The 16,924-nt window shown below is 32.7% G+C and overlaps 1 protein-coding gene across 4 annotated transcripts in view; it reads right to left on the bottom strand.

Annotated features, from left to right (window-relative positions):
* Window positions 1-7,091: 7,091 nt before the first annotated feature.
* The window catches only part of LOC124360192 (EH domain-containing protein 3), a 51,875-nt gene continuing 42,042 nt past the window's right edge, over window positions 7,092-16,924 (bottom strand). For all 4 annotated transcript variants that reach the window (XM_046813585.1, XM_046813586.1, XM_046813587.1 and 1 more), the window contains 2 exons: window positions 10,623-10,793; window positions 7,092-7,801 (listed from right to left, as the gene is read on the bottom strand). In XM_046813585.1, the coding sequence (XP_046669541.1) occupies window positions 7,593-7,801; window positions 10,623-10,793 (380 nt within the window). In that variant the 3' untranslated portion in view covers window positions 7,092-7,592. The remainder of the gene's footprint in view (window positions 7,802-10,622; window positions 10,794-16,924) is intronic.

Below are 16,924 nucleotides of genomic sequence, written 5' to 3'. Positions count from 1 at the left end.
AATATGTTGTTCCGGTTACACGTTAACTTTTGTGCAACTCAAGCCTATGCTCAGGTCCCTGCCATTGTAGGCCTACTTCCTGTTTTAGCTTTTAATATTTTTTGCGTATTAATAAAAAATTATTATTTTTATAATCAAGTTTGTATTCTGTTTTGCTCTTTTAGATCTATAATATTGTAACTGTGTTTTTTCTGAATATAAATTCATTTTAATTCGTCTTCATTAAATTTGAGTTTCAAAGTAACACAAGGCCCTTTTATCTAACTTTGTTTGCTCATTATAAATACGGTAATTTATACAATTTTGTTGTAATTGTTTCTCTTATTGCTACCCCCTTAAGATACCATCCCGTTTGCCTAATAAACGGCCTGGAAACTAGCAATACAATTTTTTCAATGCAATGGCAATTGTTTAAAATTTTGCAAATACCTTAATGTTTATTACAATTTTTATACTTTCTTGTTGGTCTTAAACAGTAAACAATATAGATCCTATAACAGCAACTCTTTTCAGACTGGTTTTCGTTGTGTAAAAGTTCCACTGCAAATAGAAATAAAACACTGTGTTCGTTACAGGAAAAGTGTACATATAAGAGTACTTGTATTGTTATACGTCAGTTGTTCAGTATTGGTTCAGTTAGTCAGTTGCAAAAACATGGTGTATTGAACACAAATGATGATGACAAGATTCATAATGTTTCAAACATTGAGTAATTTGTTTCTGCTAGTTTGCATAACAATACAAAACATAAAATATATCTACAAAGGATAAGATGGGTAGGTAACAATATAGGTTAATCAGTATCAGAATCAGAAGGCTATACCCTTGAACATAGACTACAGCATTGGTACCAATACACATTACAATAATTAATGTACAAGGAACATATTACCAATAACAACTAAGCTAAAATATTATTTGATAGCCATTAAAACTAAGCAGTGAGCCAGGAACTTGTTGAATAATGTAAATTGTGTCTCTCAACAAACCATTTTCACAGAATCGTCTTCAACTTCTTAACATCATGTGTCTTCAGCTCTGTAGGAAGTTGCATAGAGCTTTGCCCAGCACATGAAGGTGTTTTCTTTCAAACAGGATAGCTCTGTGAGAGAGGTACTACAGTAATTAATTCTTCTGCATATTGTGCAGAAGATTCAAACAAGCCGTCCATGAATATCTTTGTTTTTAATAAGTCCAGCTTGCAAGCAAGTGAAATGATATTAATTATTACAGGAATGTATTTTAAGATTCTTGTAAGTTTGTATTCAGTTGGCAATGGAAGCTAGGTTAGTTATAATTCTCAAAGCTCTATTCTGTAGAACCATGATTCTGTGCAGATTTTCAGAACTGCTTTCCCATAGAATTAAACCATAATTAATGTGTAACTCAAAAATGCATGATAAGCCATCACTGTTGCCTCAGGAGAATGGATTTCACTCTTTTGAGATCAAAAATAACAGAGTTGAGTTGATAGCTTTGTGCTTAGTTTCCCATAGAATTAAACCATAATTATTGTGTAACTCAAAAGATGCATGATGAGCCATCACTGTTACCTCAGGAGAATGGATTTCACTCTTTTGAGATCAAAAATAACAGAGTTGAGTTGATAGCTTTGTGCTTAGTTCATCAACATGATTATTTAAGTTAAGTTCTTATTCAAGGAATTCCAAGATGTTTGTTGAGTGAACTTGTTCAAGTTTAAGAACTGCACAAACCATCCTTATTTCTTCAGAGTTTTACTTTCATTCAACTCTTGTTTTACCCCGTACGTTGGGCTGACTGAAATAAATAAGCGTGTTAATTTCAAGTTGTTCTACTGATTTGTTACTGGATAAAAAGTATGCCATGATAGCAATAATGAGTATTTAGGATGGTAATGAATTATTTATTGTTAAACACAAACAGTATTGTTTTATACATGCAATAGTATTCAAAAATGGGGAAAACTCAAGCAGTCAGAATATGAAAAAGGATCAATTGAAACTGATGAATTTGCACTAAAGTGACTGATCATGAAATTTCACAGAATTATATTTAGGACAAACATTTAAAAATTAGGAACTTTCAGGAGGCATGAAGTAGAAAGACATAATTACAGACTTTTTGCTGTCAATCCAAAAACAACTTTCAATTATTCAATCTTAGCCTTCTTTTGTTACATGTTAAGACTCCAATGTGTTTTGCAAATTTTCTCATCTCCAACAATATTATAGTGTACAAGTAAGGATTTTTAAAAGTTGCTTGTGCAAGAGAAGTGTTGTATCAAAAGATAATGGTGGTGTTGAGACTCTTGATGAAGCAAGGGATATTCAGATACCATATCAGTACAGACAACAATTTAGATTTATTTATGGACTCAATGTCCCAATTTATGCTACCGGAATGAATTCAAAAACTACTTGTGTGAAGAGTATATATGTATGTATGTATTGTATGTATGTATGTATGTATGTATATATATATATAAGAATTGTGGAGAGTTTAGAGACAAAGCATTATCAGTGAAGAAGTGGCATACATTTATTTATGACGTTTGTATGCAATTTTATAATTGTTACCGCAATAAAAAATATTACTATTATTATTACAGATGAGTGAGTAATTTAAAGATGACCAAACGAATGGTCATAATGAGAAATGGATTGGATGATTGTTACTGAAAGTGAACAGATTTTGCACGATTTATTTATTTATTACAGGAATTTTCTCAAGTTTCAAAAAGCATTCTCTATAAAATTTGTATTGAATGTTTAAAAAATCAAAAAGGATTGTTTCACTGCACGTCTATCGCCGTCCACATGTGGAAAAACAAACTCAAAATCCCATAACAAAATTGGGATGGGAACAATTTGATCGTTTTGCTTATAAAGCTCCTATCTACCACATGTTTTTACAACTGAAAAAGCATCTTAAAGGTTACCACCTTAATAATGACAATAGCATTAAAAACAATCGTTAAAATCAGGCAGCAAACTTATATGACATAGGTACACAAAAGAGTTGTTTTATGATAAAGACATGTACCTTAATATTGGTAGCAATTACATCGAAAAGTAGATGAAGACTGTGAGCTTTTATCTACATATATAAATAAAAGGTCACTAACTCACCCATTACTAACTCTCAAACTTCTCGGTGTCACAGAAACTTGAATTTGGGCCTGAATGCCTCATGACTTAAATAGCAAAACTAAAACATTTTTATTAAGTCAAACATTCGTAGGGATTGATATAAGATTGGAACCCCAAAATAACTATATTTTGTTTTCAAACTTCTCAATGTCCTTGAAAAATGAATTTGACACACCCATGTCTCATGACTTACAAAGAATAATAAAAACATTCTTATAATGATCAGGTACCCAAACAGGTTTAAACCCATATATTTGTTTTTAAACTTCACGTTGGTCTAGCTAGAATTATGGAATTATGATAATCGTAGCTTGAGCTCTTAACAGAAACTCTTAAGACCTATGGGTTAAAATGGGGTTGCAACCCCTTGAAGTACTATATAAAGTTTTTACATTCCTGCTGTCCTTGAGATGTAAAATTTGATAAACAAGATTGTGGTACCATGCGAACGAAGGGTACCAAAAATACCTTAGGGCGGTTACCAGAACAGGGATCTTTATCACCAAAGAAGACTTTTCAGACCTATATAGTATTTATATATTTTCTTGATCAGGGCAACATTACAAATCCTACAACGGGGCAAAAATATCTTAGACCAGAAAAAAATTAAAATGGTTGGAAGTAGATGCTTTTCACTGAGGAAGACTTTAGATCAATGCATATGTGTATATACACACACATATAAAATTTTATCAGAGCAACAATGCAAATGCTACTAGATGCACTAGGAATAATTTTTAGAGACAGGATGAAGATTATAAAGGGCAAATGTAGAAAATGTTTAACTACAGTACACTTCTCAGACCAATTAAGTAAATATTATTTTGATTGTGGAAACAAAGTAAACTCTACTTGAGGTTTGAAATATAATTGATCCAAACCAGAAATGCTTCTTCAAGTGTTAAACTTTAAGGGTGAGCCAGTGCCAATTTTGTTTAACTTATGAACCTCCTTACATTGAATGCTGAAATAATATTTACCTTAAACATGTCTAATTCTGATTCAAAATTATACAGGACTCCACATTGCATCATAAGTGCTCTCATTAAGGTTACTAGGGACTTCATATTTTTCCATTTAAGTCTAAAATAATTCAAATGTTACTGAAATTTGTTGAAGCTATTCATTCAAATATTATGTTGTATTTCATTGGTACTCATAAAATCTCTCTGACATTAGGGTCCCAAAACATTGCTCTATAAACTTAAAGTCCAATCATTCTCAAATTGATTAGGAAATGGAATATCTTACAAAGATCATAACTTTTTCCAGGAGTGTTTATTATGCCATTTAAAAAAAAACGTACCTGTTATTCAATAGGAAATTGCATGCATAGCTGCATATAACTGCTAGTATAAAAATAAAATTGTTACGATAAATTTATTTGTTTTATGTATACGCCTATGACAAATCAGTTCAGGGAAGAAACTTACACTGTGAAGAAAGACGAGCTATCAGCCACTACCAAACTTACAGCAAATCTATACAACAAAACATCTGAGTGTAATTATAGTTGAATGCTTGTCGTGGACCACCCACATGGAGTACTTATGTAGCAAACTGGGCTCAACTTTGCATGCAATTCGAAGAACTAGAACAGTTTCCTCTGTAGAGCCAGTTAAAGTTGCATACTTTGCACTTTTTGAAAATCATGTAAGATATGGAATTGTTGTTTGGGGAGGCATATCAGGAGAGAATCTCGAGACTGATAGTCCTACAAAAGCGTGCTGTACTACTAGCTGAGTTGAAGCCAAGAGAGTCATGCAAGGATGCATTCAGAGATTGGGGAATACTTACAGTCCCCTTTATCTATAATTGAAGTAATTATATATGCTGTACAAGATAATAGGTTAATATGACATATTTTCTAAACTTGATTTTTATGAAATTAAGAGATTCTGATTTTTATAAAAACATGCCTTGTATTATTTTACTCATTGAACTCATTTTATTATTAGTCTGAGTGTTCATAACATGAAATATATTGGATTGTGCTAGAGAGAATGGATTCTGACCTATCCATAAAAGTAGCCTGCTTGAGAGAAGCCCACTGTATATGGATATTCATATTTATAATATGTAACCAACAACTATAGAGTCTTACGGAAAATCAATGTTCAAAATGTATAAAAGAAATTTTAATGAATAAAGCTTACTATGATATAAATGACATCCTAACAGATAACGTGTTAAGTTTACTTGCTCTCAGTTTTTATTTCTCACACTTTTAATATTGCTTGTTTTAACAGATTATTAGGACAAAAAAGATAATACAAATAATAGAACTAGAGGCATTAAATAAAGTTTATGCATTGAATCAATTTTAGTTTTTATTTTAGCACTTAGAACATAGAATAAGAAAATTATGTATGCACCATTTTCAATTACGCTTTATAATATACTTAATATAATAAAATAAAAAAATGTGCAATAAATCAATTTAATTTAATTCTTTTGCTAATCCTCCAAATAAGATTAAGGTAATGGAAATACAGTCGATAAGTTTTAGAGTAAAATTATGATCAAAGATGTGAGAGGCTTGATGATTTGTTTCGCAGAAAGGGAACACAGAATTTTTAACATTCTTTAAATAGTTAAATAAAATATACCTTACTCGTTATTTGACAAGAAGTACAAATGAAGAATGTTGGAAAAGTACCACAAAGATTGGAGCCTAGAATTTTGAGCCAAACTGCCAGTGCTTACGGATGTCTGTTTGCAGAGGATATAATATGAATTGCCTTGAGTTCATGGCATTCTTAACAGTTTTTTAGGTGGTTGGCTAGGTAATATTGCTAAATAATCTTATTCATTCAGCCAGCTGACTTTTGACCCATCTGCATGTCAGGTGGTCAGGCATCTACACAAGATATTATATTCAAAAAGCAAATAAACCAATTTGTACCAGCTTGCTTTGATGATGGCTGTGCTGAGAATGCCACAGTCCTAATACACCAAAAGCACTGTAAACGTTGTATCTGTAGATTTTGTGAAGTCATATAACAACATTTTGTTTGTAAAAAATCCTAAATGGGTTTTGGTATTGTGTATTTTTGAATAGAATACAAATATATATAAATTTACAGGCAAGGACTAACTTGTTTTGATGATTTAATTGTTATAATTTACTACCAGTTTTATTTATGTACTTTTCATACAATTATTACTCATATTATTTAATTTGATTTTCATGCACATTGCACCTCAAGCTTAGACTGAAACGTGGCATTGTTATGTAATAATTTTTATTTTTGTGTAACAATTATAAATTCATATATACCGAAACGATTTACATGAATGAAATGATTAAACTTTTGTGTGACAAGTAATAGATCACTATTCATTTTTAACTTATTGCTCAGCATTTCCTCATGAAAAGATATTTTATGTTACTGAAATATTCAAAATCAATTTAATCCTGTAAAAATATTACAGCACTACTTTTGATGCCAGCCAACTGATTTTGCTTTAAATAACAATTTGTTGAAGGGCTAAATACTTACTTGAAGCTTACTATAAGCAGGGTCATATACAGCTTTGGCGGGCCCTGGAAAAGATGTTTGTCTGGGCCCTGAAATGCCCTGCCACCGCGAGCCTGTCACAACTCTTCATCCCTCACCATTATCCCATTGACAACATCTTATTATTTTGCTAATAATATTAAGATTCAGTAGTGTAACAGTTTTTAGATTGAGCTATCTCGCCCATCGACACAATCCCTTCAAATAGACGGGACCCGGTAAAATTGAAAAAAAAACCGGTCTGAATACAGGGCTGACTATAGGCCAAACAAAGTATTTCTTAATACTAAAAATTATTGTTTCAGAGAACTTACAATTCAAGAACAATTTCATTGAATTTAATGATGCATCAACCTTTGTTTCAATCTTAAAAATATCCACGAAATGGGTTTTTAACCAAAAATAGGATATAAATATAGGAATAGAGATTAAAAACAAGTTCAGTCTCATATATTTATTTACACTTAAATATAAATAAAATAATGATAATCTCTCTAGAGCATAATAAACTTTGGAATCATAACACTGATAATAAATGGAGAAATTCCAAGAGTAACACATAAAACTATATATAATGAAGGAACCCGTTCAGGTTCCTGCACAAAATAATAATGTAATACCAAAATAAATAATTAGGTAAAGGAGGCAAGATGCCACATGCACTGGCGACCACACATTTGTACCACTAAAGATAAATTAAATAATTAACAAAACATTTTCATCAATAAATAAGTAAAGTAAAAGCATAGCATAAACTTATGTACATGTATAATATTTTGTGTCTTCAAAACGGTCCGGCTGCTTGAACCTCGGCTAGACTAAAAGAAATGCAATCAGCTGTGACAATGTTAAAAAAATAATTTATTGAGGCAAAGTTGCTGATACAGTGAGCGATGTGATGTTATCAGGCGAAGTGAGTCCACACGAAGCGCAGGCAGGTTCACAGCTCTGACCGCTTACTGGGGGGCACCAGGTGAGGGGGCAGCTCTGTCGGCAAGTCGTGACCGTCCAACTTCACATTGATCAAGTGCATAGCTAGAGCGAACTCGTCAGAATCTAAGAACCCGTCATGATCCACATCTGATAGCTTCCAGATTTTGCCCAGCACAGAGTTAGGTAGCTTTGACTTCACCATCTCCGACTTGGCAGCTGCAAAATTACAAATGTTTTAGTATATATGGCAAATATTTACTGCTAGTGAATGAAAATATACAGTTTTACAAAAACAATGGTACACATGTCCATTATTATCGACTGCCTAGCCTTTAAGCATTTAATGCATGTGACTTACATAAAATAAATATATTTTATTGTGTTACAGAGTGCCTGTAATACCACAACTTTTAATTTTTTTAATTTTATTTATTATATTTTGTTATTATTGTTAGGATTTTATTTGAGTTTGTTAGTGATTTGTCTGGTTATTATTGTTGAGAGTATTTAGCGTTGTAATGCGTAAGTAAATGTATTTATGTTTTCCTATATCGTATGTATAGGTAGGTATCTTACAAAGCCAATTGCACTATTGTATGTGACTAGAGATAAAGATCTTGAATTTTGAAATATAGTAAGAGTTTGTTTTGTTCCTATTAAAAAAATCCTTCCTGAATTACATGTTGCGAAAAAAAAATCAATACAATATTTACTGTACTATGCAATTCAATTCTAATAAGCTTTAACAAACAGATTAGGGTATTCACAGCGTAAAGTGCTGTGGCACACAAGCAAGTACATGAAGCAAACCGTACTTGTATGTGTGTGAAATTTTCAGTGTATATAGTATTATTTCAATCTGAATGTGTATTGCTGAGACCCTACTTTATTGCTATTTGTGTAATGGCAATGAAAATGAAGTATAGAAAAACGTGTTGTGTTTGCTAAACTTGTGTGCATACATACTTTGAAGGATAAAAAACAACATTGAATGCATATTAAGTAAACTAAGACGACATTGGTAGAAGTTGCACGTTACACAAAATGCAAGGCATGTTTTTAAGTAAGGTCCATTTGAACATAAGTACACAACAAAGATTATTTCAAAAAAGTAAATTTATTTTCAGAAAGTACATACTTCTCTCTATTTTACGATATAGTTGCCAAGTTGGTTCAAACACTTTTCATAACCCTTAACCAATTTTAAAATACCCTATTCATAAAAATTTGTCACCTGATCCGATAACCAACTGCCGTTTTCAAATTGTCGTTATCATTGTAACGGTTGCCACTGAGGTGTTTGAGGTGGAGGAAAATATGGTAATCGCTTAGCGCAAGATCAGGACTGTAGAGTTAGTGGGTGAGCAACTTCCCAGCCAAAACTGTCCAATAAATCGCGGGTATGACGTGCAGTGTGAGGGTTTGCACTGTTATGGAGAAGGACGATTCCCTTTGTCAGCATGCCGCGTCTTTTGTTTTGAATCGCTCGACTTAGCTTTCTCAGGGTTTGGTAGTATGCTTCTGACAGTGGTTCCTTGATAAATGACATGGACCAATTTTTATTGGTCCATGTCACCATGCCTATCCCAAAACACAGATGCCAAGATTTTGTCCTTGGACAGGGTCTGATTGGCCTTCACCTTGGAGGCGAGTGTGTGTCTCCATTCCATGCTGTTGCTTTGATTCGGACGTGATAAGCGAAAAAGAAACCGTCTCCTTCATGATAAGTCAAGAACTTCATTGCACACTCAAATCTCTGGTTTTTGTGATCCTCTGTTAGAGGTTCAGAGATCCAACGGGAGCACAGTTTCCTAAACTTTAGGTGTAAAGCACTGATCTCGACACAACAGGAAATTCATTTGAGAGACCTGTTATTGAGAAGCGCCTGTTCTCACAAATCTTCGCTTCAACTAAAGCCACTAAATCGTCTGTAAACAAAGAAGGGTGACAGGTGCGGTCCTCACCATGGACCTTGTCAGGGCCATCTTTGAATTGTCGTACCCACTTACACACTTTTTTTTTCACTTGTAACAGTATCATTGTACATTTTACAAATCTGTAGATGGATTTTTGCAACAGACAGGTTCCTTGCTGACAAAAACCGTATCACTGAGTGAAAATCACATGCAGCAGGCGAGTTTATAGTCTTAAAAATTTTGAAAGGAATTGTTACACGAAATTGCTACGCAAAAGTTAGGTTACAAATTTTGTACAAGATGGGTACAAAAACTCTTAACAGAAAACCATAAAAATCTTCATTGACATTTTTGGACACTTACAAAAAAAAAGATGGTGACTCGCTGCTCGATCGAATCATTAAAGGAGACGAGACTTGGGTAAAACACATGAATTGCAAAACAAAATTTCATTCTATGGAGTGGGGGCACACACACTCTCCTAAAAAAACCAAGAAAATCCATGCAAAACTGATTGAAGTCTCACGTGGCAGAATGTTACAACGCTGGAATTTCTAAATTAGTTCACCGCTGTGATAAGTGCCTAAATTTGTAGGGTGACTATGTCGAAAAATAGTAATTTAGTGTCAATTTAAAATGTATATAATACAATTTTTTTCTTGTGTTTTTTTGTTGTTGTTGAATATACTTTCTGGATAGCCCTTGTACCTTAGGAAACTAGAACTCAACAACTCAAAAAATGTTTATGTCTGTAGATTTTAAAATTAAAAGGAAAGAGCACAACACTTCTTGTGGGCTGTCCAGCCTTTTCAAACAGTTTGCAATAGATTTAGGAGAAGCTTTACTTAGGAGAGTCCTTAAACGTTAGAAGGGTGGACCCCAGAAAGTAAGCAGAACTTTAGTATAGCCTGCAACTTAATTAAAATTTATTGTCACCAAAGTAAAAAAAGACCTCAGTCACAGAGTAATGGGCTACCAAGAATACCCTCTTCAAGACCAAAATTCAAACTTGACTAATTGACTTGCAGATTGGAAGTATTTTTACAAAATCCAATCATGTATAATCTTGAATCTAGTGTCAGATTATTAGCAATTGTTTTACCAAAGAATTAGTGACATACCTGCACCAGTCACCTTGCCATCGACAGGTCCCAACGTGTCGAAGAGAGCATCATACTTGTAGCGCTCCTTGTTGACTATCCATTCTGGGTCTCCGTGTCCAGCATCCACGCCTTCCCCTCGCTTATAGCCGAACGGACTTTCAGTGTCTTGTACAATCTCAAATCCACCTCCTGTAATAGCAAGCAGAAGCTATAAAATTTGCACTGTCAATTTTGTGTTCTTTATGAAATAGTAGTAGTTTGACTCACTTAATTAGAACATTCTACAATATACATTTGTTGTTTGGATTGTTAAACTTTTGAGGAAAGCTCAAATTTGAAATATGTTGGGCCATTAAATTTTAACACCCAACTATTAACACAAAATTGTATTAACCTGTAACATCTTTAACCAAATATTTACAAGTAGTTCTATGGAGATAGTTTTAAAGATAAAATAATAAACACAATTATCTTTGTATTCCACAACACTTCTCATTCAAGTTTATAACACTCATCAACTTGTGTGTTTTAGACATCATAACATGACAGTAATGTAAATCACTATGTGTGCCTTATTAAATATTTCTAGCTGGCATTGCTTTAATATACAAGAAATTAAAATACAGAATATTTTTTCTGAAATTACTATTATTCCAAATTTGGATTATCTTTAACGTTGTAATTTAACCTCCATTGATTCTAATAGCATAGAAGTGCCAACATGATAGGAGTGGATTCCCAAACATTCTAGCTGTTACTGTAAGTTTTGCACATTTTTCCATAGTATAGCACAGACAATGTGGAAAACCAAGTTTATGCTTGAGATAAGTAATGGTCAGAAAATATCTTGGTACCAATTTACAAATGATTAAATGTCTAAGTTTAGAGGCTATTGGGTCAGAGGCTTACAACTGGAGAGTAATTTAATGGTCATCACAAACAACATAAATGTATGTCCATACAAAAATTTAGAGATTAGCGATACTACAGATATTTAAAGCATTTATTAATCTATCACTCTGTTATCTTTGTTGGGAGAATAGACGGTTTTAGGTTGTGATCTTGGGGGTGCACATATAATGGGAGGGAGGGGAGTCATAGATGTTCCAGTTTTGAATGACTAATTTTTATATATTTTGTTATAGCTAATTTTATATTTTACAGGAACACACTACACGTGTACTCGGTATTGGTACAGTCATACACTTACCTTAGTACTGCTTGTATTACACATACATCTCAATCACATGTCTTTTTGCAAAATTTAATTTAAAAATTTTAGGGATGGTGTAAACCTATTTCACATCATTGTATATCTGCCCATGGATGGAAGTAAGAAAATATTTTGAATGAACAATGACAATGTCAGTTGCATCAATGAATGAGTCAATAAAGACTCTAGTCAAATCTAACTTAAACATAGATAAGTCTCAAACATACGGATCCATCTGACAAAACTAATTTTAGTATAGACGATTCTAGTTTAATTTACTTAGAAGAATGTGAAAATGATTTCAGCTTTATTAGACTAACAGGTATATCATTTTATAAAATTACATTGTATTAAAAGTTTTTTATTTTGTACATAAAATTAAGTTTTAAGACTGCCACCGTAATTTGTACAGAGAGCCGTGAATCTATGTAAAAAGTTTGGGAACCCCTGTTAAGAGGCTCATTAGTTTTTTTTTACAACCTTAATAACAGACAATGTATTGATTTATTTTGTGGTAATATTGCAACTTAAAAACAATAATACGTTCTGATATGTAATGTTTATCTCCTGCTGCTTCCAACCCATCACATAAAACACAATCAAAATGTACACACAAAAAAAAGCGGCTGGCTGTCTTTTACCCTACCCTTGCCAACGTTCACTCTCATGTCCTCCGTTTTTGTTCCAGACGACCTGCCACAATACCACAGGAAATACCCATATTGATTTTTTTCTAGTCTTTCACCGTTGCCGGTGGGTTACACATGTGTTATTAATGGATGCAATATTAAATGCATTTGTTCTGTACAGTGTGCATAAACAGGTAACAATGTTAAAATCAGCAAGAGCTTGCGCTAATAGCTATGTTTGCAACGACGGTTGTCGAAAAACAGTTTCAGCTTAAATTTGCCTCTTTAGCTAAGGAGTTTGGGTAAAAGCAGCAGATTTCAGCTGCAACACATGTCTGCTTTAGAACATGATTGAGATGGTAAGAAAACACCTTAACTTATGTCTTAAGAATTTTTACACCTGATAAAGAGGCTGGATTCCAATCTTCGAAAATAGAGTTATATTTTCATCGTAAATAAAGATGGCAAATTACTGAAATCCAATTATTATCTCCTGTTAGATATAAACTTTGATTTTATAAGTATCCATTCAAACTACTCATAATATAAAAAGAAATGTTTTCAGTGCTGTTGTTACTTAAGATACAAAGGTTTTTCTAGACAATTAAGAAGTGTTATTCTATGAAAGGTACTTAAATAAATTATTGCAAAAATATTCAAATTTAGTTTGCCACATTTTTATTTTTGAATATATTTAAATTCTCAAAACCAATAGAACTGGATTGAAGTATGATGAAGACACAACAATTTTGAATTCAAATATTAGTAAATTCAATACATAGTATAGGTTAAATTCATTTAACCTCACCAATCAGGTAGAGCGTTTATCACCGAACCAGTGGGTGATTTTCCCTAAACCATAGAGTTATTTTCAAACTTTTCAGAAAACCATTATATACATATATGGATAACCAGTATGGCAATTATAAAATCATAGAATAACAAATTTGTAAACAGACAGAGCTCATATGACTTTTACCCTGTGATATTTAATGGACTGGTTTGTAAAACTTTCATTACATTCCATCCAATCCTACAATAATCTGTTGTATCCGTTTACAAGCAACAATGAGTTCGATGATGGTGCATGTCACTTTATGGCATTTGGCTGAGCGTTAGTGAATATTTTTACATAGACCATATGGGTAACCATGATGGTAATGATAACATAGCAGAACAAATAAATTTGTAAACAAACTGAATTTACGTGGTTTCAACATGTGATAATTTTATTCATAGAGTAAAACAAAAAATAATAGAGTGAAAAGTGAATGTTAAATTTCGGTGACAAGATTTGATTTTAAAGCACTCTTGCATTGCAGTACCCACCAAAGCTTACCAGAACTTTTATTATTTCAACACTGCTATGAAACCTAACTCAATGAATCTAAATTTCATGTATTATTTGGCAAGATATCTCGAGAAAGTTTTCATCCGTAAACTTTAAATTTGGCCTGAAACTTCATTTCTACATAGACAGAGGTGGTTCTCTGCTAGTGCATGTTTAACCATGGAAATTGGCTGTGTGTAATTTTTGTGTCAATTTCTCTTTGTATGACTTTCTGTCTATCTATCTGTACGTAGGATATCTCAAGAATCAAATGAGTAATAGATTAGGAATATCTCATGTAACTTCAGCGAATCCTGTTGCACAACACATTGTGTGGCATACATAGACAAGATAGATTTTGATGTTGGTGTATGTCACTTCCATCGGATTTAACTGATCATTAGTAAAGCTTATTACTCAGGATGACATCTCAAGAATTAACTGAGCTTAGTCAGCGAATCCTGTTGCACAACACATTGTGTGGTATACATAGACAAGATAGATTTTGATGTTGGTGTATGTCACTTCCATCGGATTTAACTGATCATTAGTAAAGCTTATTACTCAGGATGACATCTCAAGAATTAACTGAGCTTAGTCAGCGAATCCTGTTGCACAACACATTGTGTGGCATACATAGACAAGATAGATTATGATGTTGGTGTATGTCACTTCCATCGGATTTAACTGATCATTAGTAAAGCTTATTACTCAGGATGACATCTCAAGAATTAACTGAGCTTAGTCAGCGAATCCTGTTGCACAACACATTGTGTGGCATACATAGACAAGATAGATTATGATGTTGGTGTATGTCACTTCCATCGGATTTAACTGATCATTAGTAAAGCTTATTACTCAGGATGACATCTCAAGAATTAACTGAGCTTAGTCAGCGAATCCTGTTGCACAACACATTGTGTGGCATACATAGACAAGATAGATTATGATGTTGGTGTATGTCACTTCCATCGGATTTAACTGATCATTAGTAAAGCTTATTACTCAGGATGACATCTCAAGAATTAACTGAGCTTAGTCAGCGAATCCTGTTGCACAACACATTGTGTGGCATACATAGACAAGATAGATTATGATGTTGGTGTATGTCACTTCCATCGGATTTAACTGATCATTAGTAAAGCTTATTACTCAGGATGACATCTCAAGAATTAACTGAGCTTAGTCAGCGAATCCTGTTGCACAACACATTGTGTGGCATACATAGACAAGATAGATTATGATGTTGGTGTATGTCACTTCCATCGGATTTAACTGATCATTAGTAAAGCTTATTACTCAGGATGACATCTCAAGAATTAACTGAGCTTAGTCAGCGAATCCTGTTGCACAACACATTGTGTGGCATACATAGACAAGATAGATTTTGATGTTGGTGTATGTCACTTCCATCGGATTTAACTGATCATTAGTAAAGCTTATTACTCAGGATGACATCTCAAGAATTAACTGAGCTTAGAACTTAACATTTTTTATATTTTGCACAGCTAACACTAAGGATTTTAGTAAATTCCTCCTCTGTCTGTCTATGTGCCTAATGTGTCTGTTTTCCACTGGACATCTCAAGTTTAATGATGGGCATGTTACTGAGCATTTATATAGCCTAACTACTTGCAGGATATTTTAAGAACGATTTCATTTGTAGACTTTGGAAATAAAGATTCTTGATTTTTTGAATTTTGCATGAAACTTTATTTGTATATAAACAAGAATTGATTAGATGAAGCAAAGCCTTTTGTGCAACCAATGATATTGCATATTCCTGCCCTTTTAATGAAAACAAATGACAAGGAGTTGATCTTATCACCATTGCAGCCTATTGCATACTGACGTGCTGTGTGCAATTGTGCAAACAAAATATCATTTGGCTCTACTCACTACTTCTCACATTACACAAAAATTTAAGTTACATACCGTACAACCTTTGTATATGAATACTTCAAGAAATAAGAATAGTATTAGATCCATTTTTTTAATAAATTGATTTTTTTTAAGACTAATAAACTTTTGGGGGATTTGTTTACAACTTTGCTGAGAATATCACACAATTTGTAAATTGATTATCAAAACTCCAAAATATAAATATATTTATACATATCTATAGATTTACATGTACATAAAAACATAAACAATTTTGTTTTAAATCCTTGATAAGTAAAAGAAACAAACCATGCCAAAAACATCCATTTCATTGGTAACTCAATGGTATATAGCAACAAATACAAAACGTACAATTAATAACTTAATTGTAATTAATTATATTTCATTTAACTGTAAAATATTATGCTGATTTCAAAAATATAATGTTTGTAGAAATTCATTCTGTAAAAGTGTATGTTTATGTTAATTGATGGAAATACTTTAAAATATTTTGCTAAGTGAAAGAAATACAAAACACTCCTTTACTTAAGACACAACAATGTATGATAATTCTGTTCAGAAATTAAACAAAACCTTAATAAATAATGTATTGAACTAACCTGTGTTTACAATATGTACACTATATACAGTGCAGAAATGGATATATTCTACTCAGAGTCGCTGCACTCTTTCTTCTTATAATTTACATTGAACAGTAAAAACCAAACTAAAGGAAAACCAACAAAACCGGTATTGATATGTATATTACTTCATCCTATTTTGCAGCTATATGGTTTTAAAAGTAATCAGAGAATATTTAGTCTTTCACAAGTTATATAAACCAGTAAATACTAGATATCTGGTGATACCAATTACACTATGATCTTTCTCACTAAAAATTTTAAAAGAAATGCTCATGACTATCTAGAAAAAATACTGTTGGTTCACACCTTACCCATGTACTGTTTAAAAATTAGAAACCCATACTTATAAATGATGTAGGCCTGGCAAGTTCCATGGCAATCCTTGTTATCTTATACATACAGTTTCCATCCTTTCCTTGAAGCCTTGTACTCTTTCCCTTTATATAAAGTTAACTGGAAGTAAGAACATGAACAAAGCCAAAGCACTATGATCAGCTTATTGACAGTAGAACAACAAAGTCACACCCAAAATAATTTCTTTTAGTTAAAAAATGTCAGAAACTAACAGATTATGTAGATAAAATTTTCTATTATCCTAGATGGCCAATGAAAATAGCCTAAAA

This window comes from Homalodisca vitripennis, chromosome 4 (assembly GCF_021130785.1).
Source record: "Homalodisca vitripennis isolate AUS2020 chromosome 4, UT_GWSS_2.1, whole genome shotgun sequence".
Taxonomy (NCBI): domain Eukaryota; kingdom Metazoa; phylum Arthropoda; class Insecta; order Hemiptera; family Cicadellidae; genus Homalodisca; species Homalodisca vitripennis.
This window is presented reverse-complemented; position numbering and strand designations above follow the sequence as displayed.